We start from the raw sequence: 24,482 nt of genomic DNA on the forward strand, positions 1-24,482 counted from the left end.
CGCAACATCGCTAGCGATGTTGCAGCGTGTAAAGCACCCTTAACAGGAGATAATGCACCATACAATTTGTTGTGCAATTTCTCCTGAATACACCAATGTACCATATGTGGTGGGAAAAGTAGTGTTTGAGTGCACAGCAGTGCTCAAAAGGGAAGGAGCTGTATTCGAGCTCAGATTTGGCCGGAATAGAATACTGCAGGTGCTACATTGCATTTGAAGAACCCCTGACATGCCAAAACAGCAGAAACTACCAATGTGCTCCCATTTTGGAAAATACAACTCTTGAGGAATTCATCTAGGTATGTAGTGAGCATTTTAATCCCTGAGATAATTCACAAAAATGTGTAAAATTGGGCTGTGGCAATGAAATTTTTTTTTTTCCACTAAAATGTTGTTTTAGCCCAACATTTTTAATTTTCAAAAGGTCTATTAGGAGTAAATTGACCACATTATTTGTTAAGAAATCTTTCCTGTCCTGAGTTCAACAATATCCTATATTTGGTTAGAAACTATTTTTCACAGTGGAAAGCTCAGAAGGGAAGGAGAGCCATATTGAAGTGCAAATTTTGCTGGAATGGTCATGTAACTTTTTTATTTTTCTGCTGATAGAGCTGTTTAGTGGCTTGCTTTTGGTGGGAGAAGATGAAGTTTCCAGTAATATCATTTTTATTTACATTCATTTTTTTAGATCGCAATTTATTCCACTTTGTTTGGTGGTTTTATGAAAAAGCATAGTTTTATGTCACTTTTTTTTTTGGTGTTCACTGAAGGGTTAAAATAGTGTGCCAGTTTTATAGGTCAGGTTGTTCCAGATGTGGCGATACCAAATACGTTTACTTTATTTATTTTTGCTTTTATATAAATATTTGTATTTATTGTTAATTTTTTTTTCATTTTTTTTCTTTATTTTGTGATTAAAAAAATATATTTTTACAAATGTTTTAAACTTTTTTTTTACTTAGTCCCTCTATGGGACGTTAACTTTCATTATTCTGATTGCTGATAAAATGCATTGCCATACACCAACATGGCAATGCATTACACCTGTGCTCCGCTGACAGAAGCCTCTTAGACCATGCTCTTGGCATGGTCTAACAGACTTGCTATAATTGGCTGACTCAGAGATTGCCATATCAACGATCATGGCCTCACGATGACATTGCACAGGTGCCGATCGGATGGGAGAGGCAGCTCCCTCCCGCTCCCAGCTTCCTAAATTTTTAGATTGTTTCCGATCGCAACATTTACACGGTTAAATAGAAAGGGGTGGTACAGGCATTGCTCCTGGCTGTGAAAGCTGGGTCTCATCTGTGAAGTAAGCTGAACTCCTGGCTGAGATCACACAGGCCAAACCCGTGAGCCTCGCATGATTGCTATGACATACCCATTTTTCATAGGTCGAGAACCCCTTTCCAACCAAGACATATGGGTATGTCATAGGTTGTGAATGAGTTAAGGATTCGCTCACAGCGATGTATAAAATATCGGTCACATTCTCATCCAGAAAAGTGGGAGAAGTGAAATCTGTTTGTTTTTCCATATGTAATGTGAGTGCAGTGCACGTAGGAATTTTTTTCTCACCTAGCATCTATATGCCATCCGTATGCGATGAGTTTTTTTTTTCTCAGCAGCTACTTTTCAACAATTATTTGCAAGAAGATATACAGTGTCTTATACTACAGAATTGTAATGTATCTGTAAAAAACAGATGCCACTAGGTTGGTCCGTGTGTACCCTTAGACTTGAATAGGTGAGTCTCGTATGGCTTACAAGTCCACTCACAGCATGCACTGATTTTTCCTCAGGCTGAATACAGCCAGTTAAAAAAAATCGAAAATATCTATAAATACTCCTGCGTTACCTTATGGGGAGAGGGTTTAGGTGGATCTAGATATGTTGTGAGTGCTCAGGGAAAAAAGGGTCAGAAATACATCTAAAATTTTTTTATGAATTTTATTTAGTATAAAATATAAATATATTTAAAAAACAGAAGGCAGTGTCAAGATCCATGTATCCGGGCACAGATGGCAATGAAGGGTGGTAGGTATATGGCTGGATCTGTATCGAGCCTAAAAAGGGGGAGGAAAATAACTGTGTTAATTGACACTCGTTATGGTGGGAAGGGGTAACTAACAGGCTTAAAAACTGAAAATACCTCAGTCCTGCAGGTGGAAAGGGTGTCAGCTCGAGGGGGATGGTGGAGAGGGAGATGGCTCTCCTCACCAGTGTAAGGTAAAGACGCCTAAAATATAAAGTGTAAACTAGTTGGTCGGATAAGGCCAAAGAGATGTAGATTAGAATGATTAACTAAGAAAAAGCATACCTGTCAATATCATGTATGGGTTATAGTAAGGCTCCTGATTGAAACCTATATGCTTAGAGGGTACCCTGAGGGATGAAAAAGTAATGAAAAATGGCTGTGTTAGAGCCTGTAGTTAAAAAACTCCTAATTCTAAAAGATAATGCGCTAGCAACAATAAATTGTCAAAACTATATATTAAATATATGTAAATATTTATTGGGAGAAAAAAATATAGCTGTATTAGAATTATATATAAAAATAATATGGGAAAATCTGAGTACCTGATCTGTTGTTTGTCTCAAAGTATGTCCTGGCAGAGGATAGTATAGATTATTGTGTTATCTAGATCAATAAGGCAAGTATGGAAATAAGAAAACCTGTAAAATCAATATGTCCCCTATGTGGATTATGGATCAGGGTTGTTTACCTTGAATAGCCCTTGTTGACATCATGTGTGACGTCCGGAGGTCAAAGCAGGAAACTTGAAAATCTGCAGATGTCCTTAGAATTAGCTGTGGCATGCTGTAATCTCGCACATTTGCAGATTTTTAAGTTTCCTGCTCTGACCTACAGATGTCACACAGTGTTTGAGCGCGCCAGGGCAGGGTAGGAGCGTTTACGGCCGGGACCTCCCATCCACTTCCACTCGGCGACTCAGCACGCCTCAGTCTCCGTTAAGCCCTCAGCCCCAGGAGCCGACAGGACTCGCGACTGACATAACTCCTACTATCTTGACCACCTGCTGGACAGGTAAGACTCACCACACATCAGTTAGCTACAAGCTGACCATAACCAGTGACACTTTCCAAGACTGCTTATCATTAACCTTGCACTGACTAACATGACTTTGGTATAGTCGAGCTACGGTGACCCCCCTCCAATACCTTTTACCTTAATCCCTTAATAATTTAAGAAATAAACACATACAACAAATTTGGATGAAATGGCCACAGCAGCTTTTAGTAAACATATACACACAGGAAATGAACTTAAATAGGGTGTAGTCCTCGAAGCTCATAAAATCTGGTGATTAACTGGTACCTTATTAACATTACCTTCCCCCTGAACCACACTTACTCCCAGCCGTAACCACCAACTCGGGAGCACCAATAAAAGGGGTGGAAGGGATAACTACCAAACCCGGGACCCGTCATTCCATTGCCGGTGGTCCCCCAAATCACCAAACCACCATGCAAACCGGACAATGAAAGGGATCCATAGTTCCATAAACACTCAGTAACAATTGACACCAACTTCGAGAACACACCCTAATCGCCAATTGCTGCAATGACTCTGCAATAACTACAATTAGGGAGGGAGGGCGGGTCAATCCCAGGGGAGTGCAGGCCAAAGGGATCCTCCACCCCCAGGCTGGTCTATATATGCTCCAACTTACCCATAATCCCCACCCTCCTCCTTTTGGTGGTTACCTCCTCCTAACCAAGTCATGCTGGTCTCCACCCACACCGGTGGTGGGGCTCCGGCCTTGTACTTGACTTTGGTATAGTCGAGCTACGGTGACTCCCTCCAATACCTTTTACCTTAACCCCTTAATAATTTAAGAAATAAACACATATAACAAAGTTAGATAAAATGGCCACAGCAGACTTTATTAAACATATACACACAGGAAATTAACTTAAATAGGGTGTAGTCCTCGGAACTCATAAAATCTGGTGATTAACTAGTACCTTATTAACATTACCTTCCTCCTGAACCACACTTACTCCCAGCCGTAACCACCAACTCAGGAGCACCAATAAAAGGGGTGGAAGGGATAACATTCCATTGTCGGCGGTCCCCCAAATCACCAGACCACCATCCAAACAGGCCAATGAAAGGGATCCATATTTCCATGAACCCCTCAGTAACAATTTACACCAACTTCGAGGACCCACCCTAACTACCACAACGAGAGCATTTTGAACACCTCAAATGCTCGAGACCCCCCCACCAGGCAATGCCATGGCCCTCTCAATCCCCAGGGACCATAAGTCCGTACCAACTGCATTCAGGTATACCACAACGGCAAACCAACAATCTTTCTCAATAGTCTCCAAGTCAAAGTGGCAAACAGTCACCTTATTTAAACATACCATAAATAACCATACCATGATAGGGAGTGAGGTCCTTGAAGCTAAAAAGTCTGGAGATAACATAACATTTTTCCAACCTTCCCTTCCCCCTGAAACCACACTTAAGCCTGCTTTACACGTTGCAATTAGTTGTACAATCGCATTTGCGATGTGACACGCCCAGGTTGCATACGGGATCTTATGATATTGCACGTAGGTCGTTCATTTGCTGTCACACGAGCGTTAGTAGTCTATGTTAAATTGATCAATTTTGTGTGCGATCCTTTAGATCATGTGTTCTGTGACGTATGCATTGGGCACCTTTTTTTTCTTTATTTATTGACTTGACAAGCGTGTGTAATGTGTAGGGATGCGTTTTTACTATGTCATCTGCCATTCAGCTCTGCTACATGACCGCTGAGAGCAGACACAGACAGCCATGTAGCAGAGCTGAATGGCAGATGACAGCAGACACAGACAGAGCCGCACTGTTAGAATGAACTCGGGTGAACTTCACCCGACTTCATTGTCATGCTGCGGCTCTATCTGTGTCGTGCCCTGATTAGCGGTCACCTGTGAAGGGCTCACCGGTGACCGCTAAACTCCTGAGTAACTGAATTGAGCAGCCCTCTCTCATATACTCACCGAACACCGAATCGATACTTATCGAACAACATGTAGACACTGAGCAAAGTTCTGTATCAAGACCATCGTGATGGGGGTAGAACATACAGGCCACATAAACCCCTTTCTCTAACTTCTCTAACCCCCGCCAGATACTGCTAAGCCAATTTAAGATTTTAACGGTCCGCAGAACAAGAAAGACAGAAGATAGAATCCAAAAACCAGCAGAACAAACTCTCAATCCTCAAACCTGCCTTCTCCTGATCAGGAAACTTACTTAAGTAAGGGAGCATGTGCAAAACCTCACTGGTGCCTCCCCTATGGGTTTTAAAGGTCCCTGACTTGGCACTAGTTTGCCTAAAGCACTTAAAATCCCAACGATATTGGCCCCTACAATGCAAACAACGATGTTTTTACCTGCAATTTGCCCCCACCATGCATTGACCCTTGTTTAAGCTGCCAACACCAAAAGCAGGCCTCTGAGGCCCAGACTATCCTGTGGACCCTCCGCCCGTCTGCTGCTCTCAGCAAGTGGGCAATGTCCCTCTGATCCCAACGAAATAGATGGGCGGATGGCCGCCCGATGATGACACTGTTTGCCATAACCCAACCAAACCTGCCTCCCATATACCCTATAAGCTTCCCCCGATGGAATCCATATACCAGAAAAGATGCCATCAAATGTTCGCCGCCTTTTTCCCACTAACACTCCTATAACCAGTTCATGAAAGCCTGTGGGATCAGATGCCACCGGCGTTTCTGCTCGTCCTTTTTACTGTCATCCTCTATGCTTATCTAAAATAACTTTTTCAAAAGCAACAGGGGAAATTATAACAATATTTATTCATTTATCTAGCGCTATTGGTTCCACCGCACTTTACATACATTTGTATCACTGTCCCCATTGGAGCTCAAAATCTAGAATCCCTATCAGTATGTCTTTGGAGTATGGGATGAAATGGAAGTACACAGAGGAAAACCACACAAACACTGGGAGAACATACAAACCCCTTGCAGATGTTACCCTTTGTGGGATCCGAATTCAGGACCACAGCGCTGCAAAACTGCAGTGCTACCCACTGAGCCACCACAAGACTGCATTGCTAACCACTGAGCCACCACAAGTCTGTAGTGCTACCCACTGAGCCACCACAAGACTGCTGTGTTAACCACTGAGCCACCACAAGACTGAAGTGCTAACCACTGAGCCACCATGCCAACCTTTATACAAATGTCTGTGAAAGCAGTTCTGTGAGTTTTTTTTTTTTATTGTACTTCATATGCCTTACATGCCTGTATTCATCCATCAAATGAGAAACCTCAAAACAGAGACTTTCCCCACGCTTTCTCATCCAAGTAAATCCCATCCTTCCTCTTCACCATCTGAACTGATAAAAACACTGGCTCTGACACCCTGCCCAGGCCCCGCCAGTCACAATCCCTGTACCCCAACCCCAGGAGCCAGGGCCGGCTCCAGGTTTTTGTGGGCCCTGGGCAAGAGAGTCTCAGTGGGCCCCATCCACACATAGACATGCACAGATACATACACATACAGGCATACGTACACATACTTATTTAAAGAGAAATTCACAAAAACACATATAAATAGATATAAATCTATACACAGTCATATACACTGTCATACATAGATACACATCATACACACACACACACACACACACACACACACGAACACATACATTATTTTTATATATTTATACTGCATATATATTTCTAATATTGGAAAGCTGGCAACAGCCTCATTCACCTCCCGGCTTGTCTAACAGACATGGCCGTACATAGAGCACACTAACACTGCTGTATATACATCACAAGAGAGGCTGGGGACATACACATTACTGGCGGGAATACATATTACTGAGGAAAGGGGTATACAGCAATGGGGGGCATACAGCTCTAGAGGAGGGCAGTGACTCTGAGGTGGGGGGACAAACAGCTGTGAGGTGGGGGGTGACATGCAGCTCTGGGGGTATACAGCTCTGGGGTGGGGGGGGACATACAGCTCTGGGGGGTATACAGCACCTGGGTGGAGGGAACATACAGCTCTGAGGGGGTGCACAGCACTTGGGTGGAGGGGACATATAACTCTGGGGGTATAGTAGTATGCAGCCCCAATATTGTGTTATGAAGCCCCCATTGTCCTCCATATAGTATTATGTAGCCCCCATATGCACTATGCAGCCCCCATATAACATTAAGCAGCCCACATATAGCACAATACAGACCCAGATAGCATTAGGCACCCTCATGTAGTATACAGCCCCTATATACCACAGTGCAGAGCCAGATATCATTAGGCACCCTCATGTAGTATATAGCCCCCTATATACCACAGTGCAGAGCCAGATAGCATTAAGCACCCTCATGTAGTGCAGAGCCCCTATGTAGTTCACTGTAGAGTTAGATAGCATTAGGCACCCTCATGTAGTATACAGCCCCTATATACCACAGTGCAGAGCCAGATAGCATTAGGCACTCATGTAGCACACAGCAGAGCCAGATAGCATTAGGTATCCTCATGTAGTACACAACCCTATATAGTACAGTGCAGATCCAGACAGCACAGTGCAGAGCCAGATAGCATTAGGCACCCTCATGAAGTATACAGCTTGTATATAGCTCAGCCTGTATATAGTAGAGTGCAGAGCCAGATAGCAGTAGGCACCCTCATGTAGCATACAACTTGTATATAGTACAGCCTGTATATATCACACTGCAGAGCCAGAATGCAGTAGGCACCCTCATGTAGCATACAGCTTGTATATAGTACAGCCTGTATATAGCACAGTGCAGAGTCAGATAGCAATAGGCACCCTCATGTAGAATACAGCTTATATATAGCACAGCCTGTATATAGCACACTGCAGAGCCAGATATCAGTAGGCACCCTCATGTAGTATACAGCTTGTATATAGCACAGCCTGTATATAGCACAGTGCAGAGCCAGATAGCAGTAGGCACCCTTATGTAATATACAGCTTGTATATAGGCTATATACAAGCTGTATGCTACATGAGGCTGCCTATTGCTATCTGGCTCTGCACTGTGCTATATTCAGGCTGTGCTATATAATATAGCACAGCCTGTATACAGCACAGTGCAAAGCCAGATAGCAGTAGGCACCCTCATGTAGCATACAGTGATTAATACTCACTTCTCCTCGTTCCCCCGCTGATCCGGTCTCCTCGGCGCGTCCATTTCTGTCGCTTGCTCTGACCTCTCAGCAGGCGCACAGTGATGATGTCACCGCACTCTGCTGCAGAGCCGTCAGAACGCTGACAGTTACAGCGGGGAGAATGATAAGAGAGGGAGTGCGCCGCTTACTCTCTCATCATTGCTCTCAATTGTATCGGCACCTGCGATGCCGATACAATTGAAAGCGCGATCCTCGGCGGGCAGAGGGGGGTGGCAGGAGCAAGGCAAATGTATACACATCCCCGCATAGCCCTATTATGGGCTACCAACTCCCTAACCCCTGACCAAACTACCACTACACCACTCCCAACTAACTGGTCCGCCTGCCCCACCGACACTGAACCGACACCACCTGACTTGACAAAAACACCCGGAAAACTGATAGAAAAAGAGGACAAACAAGACATAGACATACTCATCAGGCTGCGCAGGAGCTGTGATCCCACCAGCCGAAATTCCCGAATCCTGCTGACTATCCAAAACCATTCAGTAAATAGTGATGTGGAGCTCGGTCAGCCACTGCCAGGCTCAATCCAGGAGAATCCCACCTGGATGACTCGGAGACTGGATCCTGAGCTACAGGTGGGAAGGGGAGACTGCCGCCGAACCACTGACTGCCAGGAAGGAACCTTGGATCCTCTGGGAGACCACCACTGAAGCCAGCCAGGCCGCCTGACTGGTACATCACCAGGGCGACCCGCCGCGACATTAGGGTATTGGAGCAGGAGAGCAGTAGCATGCCCCGCCCCCAGAGAGGCTGAGGCCTAGCAACCGCCGCCGACTTCAGGCGCGTCTGCAAATTCCTACCGGGACAGGGCTGGCTCAGACAGCCATGCTGCTGCCCAGTGCCTGCAGGGTCCCTGAAGGGGGGGGATTCTGCGCTGCTGCTGAGGCCACACAGGCACATCCATGGACTGTCCTGCCGATGGCCAGGGCCTGCGTGGAGGCCGCTCCTGCAGCATGGATTATTCACAGGAGGCCGCAATCGCATCGCTGCTTGGATTGCCTGTAGCTGACTGTAGAGGCACCCGGAGAGGGGGGGGATGGTGACTGGCTTCCACCCACAGCTGCTCAAACGGCCGGTGACTGAGGACATCAGGAAGGTACTGTAAGATGAGAAAAATTCTCAATGAATGAGCCATTAAGATGGACACGGTGTCAGTATAAATACAACTGAATCTGTGTCTGCACTACAAGGATAAATCAAAAACCAAGAGGATTGCGAGTAAATGTGCAAAATACAGAAAGTTTTATTAAAGATCACACACAACATGACACAATATCACAGAATAAAATCTACCAAGAGATAAATGGGGGGTACATGATGTATGGTAGGCAAATAAATAATAGATGGCAGGAAATTCCCATTCACCTCTCATCAATCCATGAAGCATTAGTGGGTGGGACATAAGACAAAACCCAGGTCCCCAGTAAAGCCATAATTAGAATATGGATGTCAGAAAAAATCTTAATTACCTAAAGTGCAGGTGCAGTGGCAGGGGAACCTGGGTCCAGTCAAGACATCAGTACAAACAGCCCATAGAAGAATGCAGGATCACCACCAACGCGCATTTCGCGGGGGTACTGTTACTTTCTCAACGAGGAAGACCCTGGTTCTGTAAGATGTTGCTGCAGAGAGGGATATCTGGTGTCCACAATCCCAGGGGAGTGCAGGCCAAAGGGATCCTCCACCCCCAGGCTGGTCTATATATGCTCTAACTGACCCATAATCCCCACCCTCCTCCTTCTGGGGGTCACCTCCTCCTAACCAAGTCATGATGGCCTCCACCTACACCGGGGGTGGGGCTCCGGCCTTGTACTTTAAACCCCTGCTGTTCTGTGTGTTCTGGAAACAAATGCTAATCATTTAGATAAATTCAAGTTTGCCCTCCACCAACCGCAACTATTGTTACTAGCTGACTCATCACAGCTTGCTCCCTCTGTCACAATCAAGGAGTTCACTCCTCACTGCTGATGTCAACAAGGGCTATTCAAGGTAAACAACCCTGATCCACAATCCACATAGGGGGCATATTCAAACATTGTACAGGTTTTTTAATTTCCATACTTGCCTTATTGATCTAGATCAGAGGTCCCCAACTCCAGTCCTCAAGGCCCACCAACAGTGCAAGTTTTTGGGATTTCCTTAGTATTGCACAGGTGATAATGTAATTACCTGCCCAGGTGCTGGTTCCAACAGCAGTGCAATGCTAAGGAAATCCTGAAAACATGCACTCTTGGTGGGCCTTGAGGACTGGAGATGGGGAACCCTGATCTAGATAACACAATCTATACTATCCTCTGCCAGGACATACTTTGAGACAAACAACAGATCAGGTACTCAGATTTTCCCATATTATTTTTACATATATATCTAATACAGCTATATATATATATATATATATATATATATATATATATATATATCTAATACAGCTATATATATATATATATATATATATATATATAAAAAAAATATCTGTAAATATTTATTGGGAAAATAAAATATATATATATATATATATATATATATTTTATTTTCCCAATAAATATTTACAGATATATATATATATATATATATATATATATATATATATATATATATATATATATATATATATATATATATATATAGTTTTAACAATTTAATATTGCTAGCGCATTGTTTTTTAGAATTAGGAGTTTTTTAACTACAGGCTCTAACAGCCATTTTTGATTACTTTTTCATCCCTCAGGGTACCCTCTAAGCTTATACCTACCACCCTTCATTGCCATCTGTGCCCGGATACTTGGATCTTGACACTGCCTTCTGTTTTTTAAATATATTTAGATTTTATACTAAATAAAATTCATAAAAAAGTTTTAGATGTATTTCTGACCTTTTTTTCCCTGAGCACTCACAACATATTTAGATCGCCTAAACCCTCTCCCCATAAGGTAGCGCGGTAGTATTTATATATATATATATATATATATATATATATATATACACACACACATTATTTATTAGTGTTTTCTACTAAGGACAGGGGATGCGCAAACCCTGTCCACTACCAGCGGCTTCCTATCAATAACCCTGCCCTCGAGCTGTTGTTCAAGAGTACTTCCTTGTTTACAAAACCTTGCTGATCTTCAGCAATTGCAAGAATTTATGGTTATATTGGTCATGGCTAATACCTGAAGCATACCTTGGATATCTCTGTTGCACTTTGCTTTTACAAGATAAAATTGTTTTTTTGCGCAATGGAAATTAGTTATAACCTCACAGGTTACACTGTACTGCTAATTATAGAAGACCATCATTTACACTATATATTGCAAAAAGGTAGTATTGCAGTACATAGAACAATTAACCAAAAGATAGGATTGCAGGTCCCCTAAGGGAACTAAAACAATATCTATATTTTTTAGAATTTAAAGAGGAAAAAAAATATATTCAAATCCTCAACTCCCCAACCCTTTATCCAGTTTAAAAATTAATATACAAAAAATGAAGCCTAAACAATATAAAAATATCTAGCTCGTACAGTACAATTTGTTCTATACATGGTAAAGTGAATTAAGTCCTTCTAAATTGCCACTTGTTCTATAAGAAAAAAATAACCCTCATGTGGCTGTGTCGATGGAAAAACAAAATACTTAAGGCTCTTGAAAGGGAAGGAATAAATGAGGGTAAAAACACCAAAATTCACCTGCGAATTAAGGGGTTGACGTTCAGTAGTCTCATTCCCTAACATTGAGGTCTCAAACTCAGCTGGGTGTATGGGCCGCATATAGAAAAAAAAATGAGAGGGGCCGCATTCTTTGCAGGACAAACTGCCATTTTTAAGGAATTCATGTTTTTTTTTGTATACGCCTTTTGGATCCCTTTTTTGAACATTTTTTGCTTGTTTATTATAACAAACCTGCACTTTTTTGTTTAGTTAAGTCTATAAATAAAAAAGGATTTTTAATGGCAAAAAAATCATGCTTTATTTTGCATTTTATCACCTTCTTGTAATATTGTTTTAAAATTAGCAGCATCATATAGTAATCTTAGCCAACATCTTGTAGTAATGTCCCCATCTGTGTGCCCTGTGGTAAGGTGCTCATCCTTGTAGCATTGTGCCCAGTAGTATTGTGCCCATCCTTGTAGTATTATGCTCATCCTTGTCCTATTGTTCCCAGTAGTATTGTGCCCATCCTTTTAGTATTGTGCTCATCCTTTTAGTATTGTGCCCATCCTTGTGGTATTGTGCTCATCCTTGCGGTATTGTGCCCATTCTTTTAGTATTGTGCTTATCCTTGCAGTATTGTGCTCATCCTTGTAGTATTGTGCCCATCCTTGTAGTATCGTGCCCAGTAGTATTATGGCCATCCTTGTAGTATTGTGCCCAGTAATATTGTGCCCATCCTTGTAGCATTGTGCCCTGTAGTATTATGCACATCCTTGTAGTATTGTGCCCTGTAGTATTATGCCCATCCGTGTAGCATTGTGCCCTGTAGTATTATGCCCATCCTTGTGGTATTGTGCCTAGTAGTATTTTGGCCAGTAGTATTATGCCCATCCTTGTGGTATTGTGCCCTGTAGTATTGTGCTCATCCTTGTAGCATTATGCCCTGTAGTATTATGCCCATCCTTGTGGTATTGTACCCATCCTTGTAGTATTGTGCCCTGTAGTATTGTGCCCATCCTTGTAGTATTGTGCCCAGTAGTATTGTGCCCATCCCTGTGCCCTGCAGTATTGTGTCCTGCAGTAGTCTGCTCATCCTTGTATTATTGTGCCCAGTAGTATTGTGCCCATCCTTGGGGTATTGTGCACAGTAGTATTATGCCCATCCTTGTGGTATTGTGCCAAGTAGTATTGTGCTCATCCTTGTAGTATTGTGCCCTGTAGTATTGTGCCCACCCTTGTAGTATTGTGCCCACCCTTGTAGTATTGTGCCCATCCTTGTGCCCTGCAGTATTGTGTCCTGTGGTACTGTGCTCATCCTTGTAGTATTGTGTATTGGGGGCTCACACAAGTCTGCAGGGGGGCATACAGTACTGGGGGCTCACACAGGTCTGCAGGGGGGCATACAGTACTGGGGGCTCACACAAGTCTGCAGGGGGCATACAGTACTGGGGGCTCACACAGGTCTGCAGGGGGGAAAACAGTACTGGGGGCTCACACAGGTCTGCAGGGGGGCATACAGTACTGGGGGCTCACACAGGTCTGCAGGGGGGCATACAGTACTGGGGGCTCACACAGGTCTGCATGGGGGCATGCAGTGCTGGGGGCTGGGGGCTCACACAGGTCTTAACCGGGGCATATATTACAGGAGGCTCACACAGTTCTGTGGGACGCTGACTGCAGCGCTGTGGCTTGTCTCGTCTCTCTTCAGCTGTGGGATGGGGGAGCTGACTCCGCACACAGATTAACTTCCTCCTGCACGCTGCTGTGCTGCCACTGTGTGGGTTTAAAGAGGTGGCAGCAAGCAACATGAGGCTAACAGCTGAGCACCGCGAGGTCCGTGGAAATTGGCCCTAGTGCTGCAGAATAGATGGAAAGTGTACCCCCCCACCCCCTACCCCGGTCACGGGGTCTGAGAGTCACAACAAGCAGCCTCAGGGGCTGCATGTGGCCCAAGGGTCGCGTGTTTGAGACCTCTGTTTTAGACCTTTACTGGCCAGCCACGCTGTGGAGTAGTTGGATGCATGTGATGGAGCATTGTCCTGCATGAAAATTGTGTTTTTCTTGAACGATACCGACTTCTTCCTGTACCACTGCTGGAAGAAGTTGTCTTCCAGAAACTGGCAGTAGGTCTGGGAGTTGAGCTTCACACCATCCTCAACCCGAAAAGGTCCCACAAGTTCATCTTTGATGATACCAGCCCATATCAGAACCCCACCTCCACCTTGCTGGCGTCTGAGTTGGAGTGGTGCTCTCTGCCCTTTACTGATCCAGCCTCTGGCCCATCCATCTGGCCCATTAAGAGTCAGTCTCATTTCATCAGTCCATAAAACCTTTGAAAAATCAGTCTCAAGATATTTTTTGGCCCAGTCTTGACGTTTTATCTTATATTTCTTGTTCAAAGGTGGTTGTTTTTCAGCCTTCCTTACCTTGGCCATGTCCCTGAGTATGGCACACCTTTTGCTTTTTGATACTGCAGTAACATTTTAGCTATGAAATATGGCCAAACTGGTGGCAAATAGCATCTTGGCACCTTCACGCTTGATTTTGTTCAATTCATGGGCAGTTATTTTGCGCCTTTTTTGCCCAACACGCTTCTTACGACCCTGTTGGCTACTTGCCATGGAATGCTTGATTGTTCGGTGATCACGCTTCAAAAGTTTTGCAATTTCAAGACTGCTGCATCCCTCTGCAAGACATCTCACAATTTTGGACTTTTCAGAGCCTGTCAAATCTCTCTTCTAACCCATATTGCCAAAGGAAAGGAAGTTTCCTAATAATTAAGCACACCTTATAGAGGGTGTTGATGTCATTACACCAAACCCCTCCTCATTACAGAGATGCACATCACCTGATTTACTTACAGTAATCGGTAGTTGGCTCTCAGCCTATACAGCTTGGAGTAGGACAACATATATAAAAAGTATCGTGTGATCAAAATACTCATTTGCCTAATAATTCTACACGCAGTGAATATGGCTATGCCAAGGATTAATCGAGATCCCGTACTTGCTTTGAATAGTCATTTTGTACTGAGAGAGACCCTAAAAGTTAGTGACAGTAGAATTTTCAGATAAGCATAATAATAATAAGACATATTTTGCAGCACTTTATAATTCAGGGGGGACATATACAGACAGTATTGTCCAACATATAATTCAGGGGGGACATATACAGACAGTATTGTCCAACATATCAGACTTTCACCTACCGTGGAAACCTTCAAAAGGAACCTGAAGACCCACTTCTTCCGAAAAGCATACAACGTGCAATAACCCTCAGTCATACTGCTGCATGACCAAATCTGCCCCCATCTACTGTATCCTCACCCATCCCTTGTAGACTGTGAGCCCTCGCGGGCAGGGTCCACTCTCCTCCTGTACCTGTCTGTTTTGTATTGGTCATGAGTATTTTACTTGGTTTTTATGTATACTGTTTTCACTTGTAAAACACCAAGGAAGAAATGGCGCTATAATAATAAATAATAATAATAACAATAATAATACATACACAATAACACAATTCAATAGATACCAAAAAGGAGTGAGGTCCCTGCTCGCAAGCTTACAGTCTATGGCTATGTGCGCACAGTGCGTTTTTCGCGGCGTTTTTGCGCGTTTTTCGGGTGCGTTTTTGGCCTCAAAACTGCAGGACTTTGCTTCCCCAGAAAAGTCTATGAGTTTTCATTTTTGCTGTCCGCACACATCTGTTTTTTTACCTGCGTTTTTGAGTTAAAAAAAAAAAATGGACATGTCAGTTCTTTCCTGCGTTTTTCCGCGTTTTCCCCCCATGCAATGCATTGGAAAAACGCAGCAAAATGCAGAGATCAAAAACGCAGCAAAACGTAGCCAAAAACGCACCAAATCGTGGCAAAAACGCATGCGTTTTTTTATGTGTTTTTTTCGAAGCAGGTGCGTTTTTGTGCGTTTTTAGCGGCCAAAAACGCACAAAAACGCAGCGTCAAAAAGACACAGTGTGCAAACCTAGCCTATGAGCAACAATATTAAAACTACACCCTTTTACTTATTGGCAGGTCTGCATTAAATCAGTATTTTATGATATATTCTAGTCATTGATTTGAGATAATAAAAGTATTATTCTTCTTATTGCTAACACGTGGGAGAATAGATCATGGACATCACGATGGAAAAGCCAAAATGGCACTAATGGAAGGTGTTATGTTTGATCGAGCAATAAAAAGAGCCATAGAGCTGACAGACGTTGAAGACACATTGATTGTAGTCACTGCTGATCATTCCCACGTTTTCAGTTTCGGTGGCTACACCTACAGAGGAAGCAGCATCTTTGGTGAGCGTGCTCTTATAATAATATAATCTTTAGTTTGAATCTTTGAAGTTTAAAAAAATAACTGTATAATAATAATTGCTGAATTGTGGGGCTGGGATCTCATGGTGAAGCTGCCACGTGTGACACCCACCGGCCACCACCAATGACATTTAAAGAAACACAGAAGTCTTACCGTGACACTTGTGCTCATTATTGGCCCCTGCGGGTGGATGTGGCTGCATTATTCTATACAGTAGTGTAGCATGTGAACACAGCCTTATAATATACATCTGGCAGGAAATTCTTTGGAATGAAAAGGTTTTTTTAGAAGTTATCTTTGTAATTTTTAAGCAGTTTTCATGGAGGTCTTCAATCTGGTCTTTTCTAATTAAAACATCGCAATGCAATATAAAGCGAGGTTAATAATGTATCAGTTTATCTACTGGAGACTGCAGTAAAATATGTTCATGTGTATAATTTGCTACAGGAGTGCAGGGGAGAAGAAAAAACATATTAGGTCAGATTTACTAAAATTGTTTAATTTTTAAGTGCATGCATAGTAAGACAACTAATAGATGGTTCCAACCTAGAATACTGTGGACAGTCTTAAAATGGGCCAAATTTATCATAGTGTTTTATGGTGGATGATATACAGTATTTGGTGCATTGGTAGACTGCCTAGTCTAAATTTGTAGTACAAAATTAAGGATAGAACTGGTGCATGGAGATCCACCAAAATCATTTTAATATGCACCCCCATCTATTGTCTTGTCTAAATTTGCCCCACCCATTGTTGGCTTTCTATGCACCAGAAATTTGCACCAAACTGTTCCAGGGATATATTGCCTCTTTGTCATTAAGTCATGTCTCTTGTTAAAGGGGTTGTCCAGATTTGGGGTAACAGTGCATGCTATCAGGATTCTCTGTTACCAGCATCAGGAGTGATGGCAAGTATGTCATTTGCATATATGTGGCCACGTGTTGACTAGACATCTGTGGCCTTCATCAATACAAGTGTATTGAGTGAAGCCAGCTCCGCATAGTTCGAATGTGGCCGAAAGATAGTAAATTGCATAATTGTGGCCAATTGACTGCCTGTTTCTGGCGCCAGTACCAGAAAATCCTGACAGCGCACACTGTGCTCATTTCAGGGATTTCCAGTCTGCAGTCTTATAGAGTGACTGTAGAATTGTAACCAAAGCCTTGACAAACTCTTTAAAGTGGTTGTCCACAACTAGGACAACCCCTTCTCATTACACATGTTTCCCCAAATTAAAATAAAAAAGCTTACACACACCTCCTGTTTTGGCGCTGTTCCAGCATTGTCAGCGCTCACTTTCCTAAGACTCACATGAGTTTGTGACGTCACACGTGTCGCTATCATCGCTGGTTTCTCACTCCCCGCCTACGGGCAGATGAGTACATAACAGGAAGTGAGCAGCCAGAAGTAGCTCTCACTTCCTGTTAACACTAGAAGTCCCAGAGAGGGGTCATTTAACATTTCTACCTTTGGAACCCATAAACAGGTCGAATGACCTGAAGGATTTTAGCTAACATCCTATAATCACCATCTTTTGTTCTATAATTTAGGCCATTACTGTTGCACCACAGGATGTTGTTGTTTTCCATTGAGTTTAGCCATTTAGTTTCTAGTTAGTTCTATTCAGTTTAGACTAAGGGTCATTTGACCCTCTTCTGGGACTTCAGGGGGGAGCTCGAAATTTCTGGGACTTCTAGTGTTAAGTACTCACATGTCCAAATGTGGGGACAGAGAAGCTGGCGGTGGTTAAGTGTACTTACAATTTTGTCCATTTTGCCCTTCTACCTAGATAATTTATCTTTTTTTCATTAGGTCTATGACACCATGTGATTAAAAACAGACTAGCTGAATCCTTTTAAGCTCTATGTAGAAACAAAAAGTCTCTTTTCTCTGCATGAGTCATCGCCCTTATCAACTCCTGACCCAGCTGCTCCCCTCCTCCCCCTGCCAGGGACTTTGCACTGACGACTCATGCTGGTAAAGGACAGTTCCTGTTACTACATAGAGCTTAGAAGGATTCAGCTAATCTGTTTTTAATCAGATTATGTCATAGACCTAATGTAAAAGAGATGAATTAACTGGATAGAAGGGCAAAATGAGGAGTTGTAAGTACATCATGTTATATAATATGATGACTGCAATACATTAAGAGGATGAAAATTTTGATGGGAGTACTTCTTTAAGTGAGGATACAACAAAGTGCCTAACAGGAGGGGGTTTTTTGTTGCATTCTGGTGCATTCAGCTTTCTAGTAAATCTTCCTTCATTATGTTTTCAATGCTTTCAAATGTAATGCCACATTAAACTTATCTTCCATTCCCATGCTCTCCCAGTTTTTACCTAATTTTTAGACATTGTAAAACATTTATTTAGTTACTAGAAGATGGCCCAAATCAACGCATCGGGTATTCTAGAATTTACGTATTGTGTAGTTAATGTATGATTTTTGTTTTATATACCGTATATATATATATATATATATATATATATATAGATGTTGTGTGTAGTTACCAAGTGTTTGTGTAGGGCTCTGTACATGTTCTGGGTGTTGTCTGGGTATGGCGGGGGTGAGAGTGGTGTTGTTTGTGTGTTGCGTTGTTTGTGGAGCGCTGTGTGTCTGTAGCATTGTGTGTGTGTGTTGCGCGGTTTGTGTGGGTGTGGGGTGTGTGTGTTTTGGGGGAGGTATGTTTTTTGCAATGTGTGTGTTGTGCGGTATGTGCGTATATTTGTGTGTGCTGCGGTGTTTGTGTGTTGGGTGTTGTGTGTGTGCGGCGTTGTCTGTGTGTGTGGGTGTCTGTGTAGGGCGGTGTTTGTGGTTCCCAGTGTGTGTGTGGTGTGTTGTGCAGTGCGTGTGTGGTGGTGTGTGTGTGTGTGTGTGTGTTTTGGGTGGAGGTGTGCACCCCCCATCGTGCTCCATCCCCCATGCTGCGCACCCCCCATTGTGCTCCATCCCCCATGCTGTGCACCCCCCACCGTGCTCCATCCCCCATGCTGCGCACCCCCCATCGTGCTCCATCCCCCATGCTGCGCACCCCCCATCGTGCTCCATCCCCCATGCTGTGCACCCCCCATCATCCTCCATCCCCCATGCTGCGCACTCCCCATCATGCTCCATCCCCCATGCTGCGCACTCCCCATCGTGCTCCATCCCTCATGCTGCGCATTTCCCATCGTACTCCATCCCCCATGCTGTGCACTCCCAAACGTGCTCCATCCCCCATGCTGCGCACTCCCCATCATGCTCCATCCCCCATGCTGCGCACCCCCCATCGTGCTCCATCCCCCATGCTGCGCACCCCCCATCATGCTCCATCCCCCATGCTGCGCACCCCCCATTGTGCTCCATCCCCCATGCTGCGCACTCCCCATCGTGCTCCATCCCCCATGCTGCGCACTCCCCATCGTGCTCCATCCCCCATGCTGCGCACTCCCCATAGTGCTCCATCCCCCATGCTGCACACTCCCCATCGTGCTCCATCCCCCATGCTGCGCACCCCCCATCATGCTCCATCCCCCATGCTGCGCACTCCCCATCGTGCTCCATTCTCCATGCTGTGCACCCCCCATCGTGCTCCACAGTCACACATCAGACAGTATACACGCACACATCTGATCGCATGAACTCACATCCCACTTCTGCCTGTGCCCTCCGGTGGGCGGTCCCAGCAGCTGTGCTGCACGCAGTGCTTCTATGCCTTCTGCCGACACGCACACATCCGATCGCATACACGCACACATCCGATCGCATACACGCACACACCCGATCGCATACATGCACACACACGATCGCATACACGCACACACACATTGACGATATCGCACATACGCGCTCACACTCACAACATCCGGAGATACCACATGCTTCCGGCCATGTGATGTTCCGGCAGGTCCTGGAAGGTCACTGCACGCACAGTATCGCCGCCGAGAAGCAAGCGATATCACTGGATGTTGTGAGTGTGTGGATGCGATCTGATGTGTGTGTGAGGTGTGTGTGAGAGTGAGTGTGATCTGATGTGTGTGTGTGTGTCTGTTCTTGTGTGTGTGCGTGTGTGTGTGTTCCGCCGCTGCAGGACCTTGATGTGCTCACTCTTCTTTCTTCTGTCTTCTCTCTTCTGCACATGTGTACCGGGAGCCGGTGTACACTGGTAACCATGCTACACAATATTACCCGATGTGTACCATGGTTACCAGCGTACCCCACCCCCCGCACACACGGGAGCCCACACCAGCGTACGCCGGCAACCCAAGCAATGCGAGGGTATGTGTCGGCTGGGTTGCCGGCGTACGCTAGTGTGGGCTCCCGGGGGTACAGCACTCACCTGGGAGTCGGGGCTCTGTGTCGAATTGGGGAATGCGTGCAGGGGGCGGGGCCAGAGCGAGTGTGCAATGCGTGAGGGGGGCAGGGCGTGGCCGAGTTGCCAATGCGTGCAGGGGGCCGGGGCGAGAGGCCAATTTGTGTGGGGGGCGGAACCTGGGCAAGCGGCCAATCCGTGCGGGGGGGCGGAGGCGAGGCAAGCGGCCAATGAGACGCTTGTCGCGGTAACGACAGAATTTTGGAGCAAGACAGACAGACAGACAGACAGAATAAGGCAATTATATATATAGATAGTGTATTTTTAAGTCTTAAACATTGATAAAAACTATAAATGAAAATGTAGTAAAATACAGTGCTAAATAGAAACAATGAAACAAAAAATAACATGTTATTTCTTGGCTCTTTGTAGGTCTTGCTCCCAAGAAAGCATCTGATCAGAAGTCTTATACATCTATCTTGTATGGTAATGGTCCAGGCTTTAGTATCACACCAGATGGACGTCCTGACATTAATACATCTATAAGTGGTAAGAGGTTTAGAAAACTTTATAATTTTGTAGGAGCATTTTCACAAAACTTTAGTACAAGTTAATAAGCAGTAAAAGATCATAAATCTATTTAATACACTAGGCTACCTATGCTATACTATGCTACACAACAAAATACAAGTTTAGAGAATAACAAAAACAAGTTTTGGCCCCTTAATGACCACCAATGTAACTTAAACTGACCTGAGATTTCAGTGAATAGCATCCCCCAACAGCAGTCAGCTGTACACTATATCTGACCCCTGCTTCATCAGTCACAATCAGTGTTGGTAATGAACGTGGTTGTTTAACCCCCTAGATTCTGTTGTAAATAATGACTATGGCATCTAAATGGTTAATAGAGTGTGATGGCTCTCTCTTTAACCTCATGTGTGCAACCAAATTCTAAATAAGGACTAAAATATAACTTTTAATGAACTCTAACTAAAACCATCAACAAACAATACATAAAGTGCAGTGCAATAATGTGCATATCCAAACAGCATAGATCTCACCCGATCCTTCTCCACGAGCAGACCATACATCACCTGATAGAAAGATTCACTCAGGGTGGATACGGGGTCAACCAGTCCGGATTCCAATTAAATTTCCTCCTATCCCTTGTCATGCCCCATGTAATTACGTCCGCACTTACAAGGGCAGAACCCAAGTATGGCAACTACACCAATGAAAAAACAGGCCCTCCCAATGTGTTTCCCTCTCAAGTTAAGTCAGAGAGTTTATCAGGGGAGACGGGGGGAGAACAGCCTGCAATAGCAGGTATGTACACAAGCACACAGTATCAAATCTGTGTGCTAACAGCCAGTGGAACGTTGCAAGCTGTACTCCCCCCTTCTCCCCTGATAAACGCTCTCATTTAACTTGAGAGGGAAACGCATTGGGAGGTCCTGTTTTTTCATTGGGGTAGTTGCCATACTTGGGTGCTGTCCTTGTAAGGGCAGAAGCAATTACATGGGGTACAATAAGGGTTAGGTGGAAATTTAATTGGACCCCGGACTGATTGACCCCGTTTCCGCCCTGTGTGAATTTTTCTATTTGGTGGTGTATGGTTTACTCATGGAAAAGGATCGGGTGAGATCTATGCTCTTTGTATTTGCACATTATTGCACTGCACTTCAAGTATTGTTTGTTGATGGTTTTAGTGAGAATTCATTAAAAGTTATATTTTAGTCCTTGCTCTGTAGTCAATATATTTCAGGACTTTTAGGCATCTGTTTTCTGCTAGACAGAAATCTGCTTTTGGGCAACCAAATTCTAAACCTGTGCATATAGCCTTATCCGATAATCTAGCAATGAGTTCAATTGGTTCCCATGGTACCCCAGATGAGGTGAACTCATTAAACTCAGTGACCTCACCCCAAACTCAATGCCAGATTACTGAGTGGGAACCCCAGCTGTGACCTCAGGTGAAGTCATTGAATTCAATGCTGAATTACTAGATTAGGCAATGTGTGCACATTGAGTATTTGGTTGCAAATATTTCTGCACCAAATCTGCAGGTATTGGCAAAAGAAATTCACCGATAGCTGATGCATTTTCATGCAATTTTAGTGAATTTCTTTGCCAGAAGCTGCAGATTTTTTGCAGAAATGTCTGAAACCAAATACTCAATGTGCACACATTGCCTAAACTGATGATCCAGCATTGACTTCAATGACTTTACCTGAAGTGAGGTCACTGAGTTCAATGAGTTCACCTCAGGTCAGTTCACCTGAGGTCACAGCAGGGGTACCATGGAAACCCCAGCTGTGACGTGAGGTGAACTCACTGATGTCCCCGCTCTCATAGCTGCAGCTCTGTCAGTTTGTCACTGACATCACAGTCCTAAGTCACATGTCTAATGTGAGCATGCACTACAACCTCAGATTACTAAACTTGGGCTTGATGACAGCCATGATTGTTTGACAAATCACAGCTGTTATTAACTCCTCATATTACCCCGATTGCCACCAGACCAAGGCAATTGGGATGAGCAGAGTAAAGGACCAGAATCAGCACATCTAATAGATGCACCAATTTTGGGGCAGCTACAGGCTGCTATTTCTAGGCTGGAGAGGGCCCAAAAACCATGGGCCTCCCCAGCCTGAGAATACAGTTAGGTCCAGAAATATTTGGACAGTGACACAATTTTCGCGAGTTGGGCTCTGCATGCCACCACATTGGAATTGAAATGGCACCTCTACAACAGAATTCAAGTGCAGATTGTAACGTTTAATTTGAAGGTTTGAACAAAAATATCTGATAGAAATTGTAGGAATTGTACACATTTCTTTACAAACACTCCACATTTTAGGAGGTCAAAAGTAATTGGACAAATAAACCAAACCCAAACAAAATATTTTTATTTTCAATATTTTGTTGCGAATCCTTTGGAGGCAATCACTGCCTCAAGTCTGGAACCCATGGACATCACCAAACGCTGGGTTTCCTCCTTCTTAATGCTTTGCCAGGCCTTTACAGCCGCAGCCTTCAGGTCTTGCTTGTTTGTGGGTCTTTCCGTCTTAAGTCTGGATTTGAGCAAGTGAAATGCATGCTCAATTGGGTTAAGATCTGGTGATTGACTTGGCCATTGCAGAATGTTCCACTTTTTTGCACTCATGAACTCCTGGGTAGCTTTGGCTGTATGCTTGTCCATCTGCACTATGAAGCGCCGTCCGATCAACTTTGCGGCATTTGGCTGAATCTGGACTGAAAGTATATCCCGGTACACTTCAGAATTCATCCGGCAACTCTTGTCTGCTGTTATGTCATCAATAAACACAAGTGACCCAGTGCCATTGAAAGCCATGCATGCCCATGCCATCACGTTGCCTCCACCATGTTTTACAGAGGATGTGGTGTGCCTTGGATCATGTGCTGTTCCCTTTCTTCTCCAAACTTTTTTCTTCCCATCATTCTGGTACAGGTTGATCTTTGCCTCATCTGTCCATAGAATACTTTTCCAGAACTGAGCTGGCTTCATGAGGTGTTTTTCAGCAAATTTAACTCTGGCCTGTCTATTTTTGGAATTGATGAATGGTTTGCATCTAGATGTGAACCCTTTGTATTTACTTTCATGGAGTCTTCTCTTTACTGTTGACTTAGAGACAGATACACCTACTTCACTGAGAGTGTTCTGGACTTCAGTTGATGTTGTGAACGGGTTCTTCTTCACCAAAGAAAGTATGCGGCGATCATCCACCACTGTTGTCATCCGTGGACGCCCAGGCCTTTTTGAGTTCCCAAGCTCACCAGTCAATTCCTTTTTCTCAGAATGTACCCGACTGTTGATTTTGCTACTCCAAGCATGTCTGCTATCTCTCTGATGGATTTTTTCTTTTTTTTCAGCCCCAGGATGTTCTGTTTCACCTCAATTGAGAGTTCCTTAGACCGCATGTTGTCTGGTCACAGCAACAGCTTCCAAATGCAAAACCACACACCTGT

The 24,482-nt window shown here is 44.0% G+C and overlaps 2 protein-coding genes across 4 annotated transcripts in view; one reads left to right on the forward strand and one right to left on the reverse strand.

Annotated features, from left to right (window-relative positions):
• Positions 1–9,878, reverse strand: part of LOC142296608 (uncharacterized) — a 173,771-nt gene extending 163,893 nt beyond the window's left edge. For all 3 annotated transcript variants that reach the window (XM_075340414.1, XM_075340416.1, XM_075340415.1), the window contains exon 1: positions 9,694–9,878. The gene's annotated coding sequence lies outside the window, so the exon portion shown is untranslated. The remainder of the gene's footprint in view (positions 1–9,693) is intronic.
• LOC142296606 (intestinal-type alkaline phosphatase-like) overlaps positions 1–24,482 on the forward strand; it is a 120,834-nt gene that overhangs the window by 89,801 nt on the left and 6,551 nt on the right. Inside the window, exons 9-10 of the mRNA XM_075340411.1 lie at positions 15,987–16,178; positions 20,922–21,038. Coding sequence (XP_075196526.1) covers positions 15,987–16,178; positions 20,922–21,038 — 309 coding nt within the window. The remainder of the gene's footprint in view (positions 1–15,986; positions 16,179–20,921; positions 21,039–24,482) is intronic.

Source organism: Anomaloglossus baeobatrachus, chromosome 3, assembly GCF_048569485.1.
Source record: "Anomaloglossus baeobatrachus isolate aAnoBae1 chromosome 3, aAnoBae1.hap1, whole genome shotgun sequence".
Taxonomy (NCBI): domain Eukaryota; kingdom Metazoa; phylum Chordata; class Amphibia; order Anura; family Aromobatidae; genus Anomaloglossus; species Anomaloglossus baeobatrachus.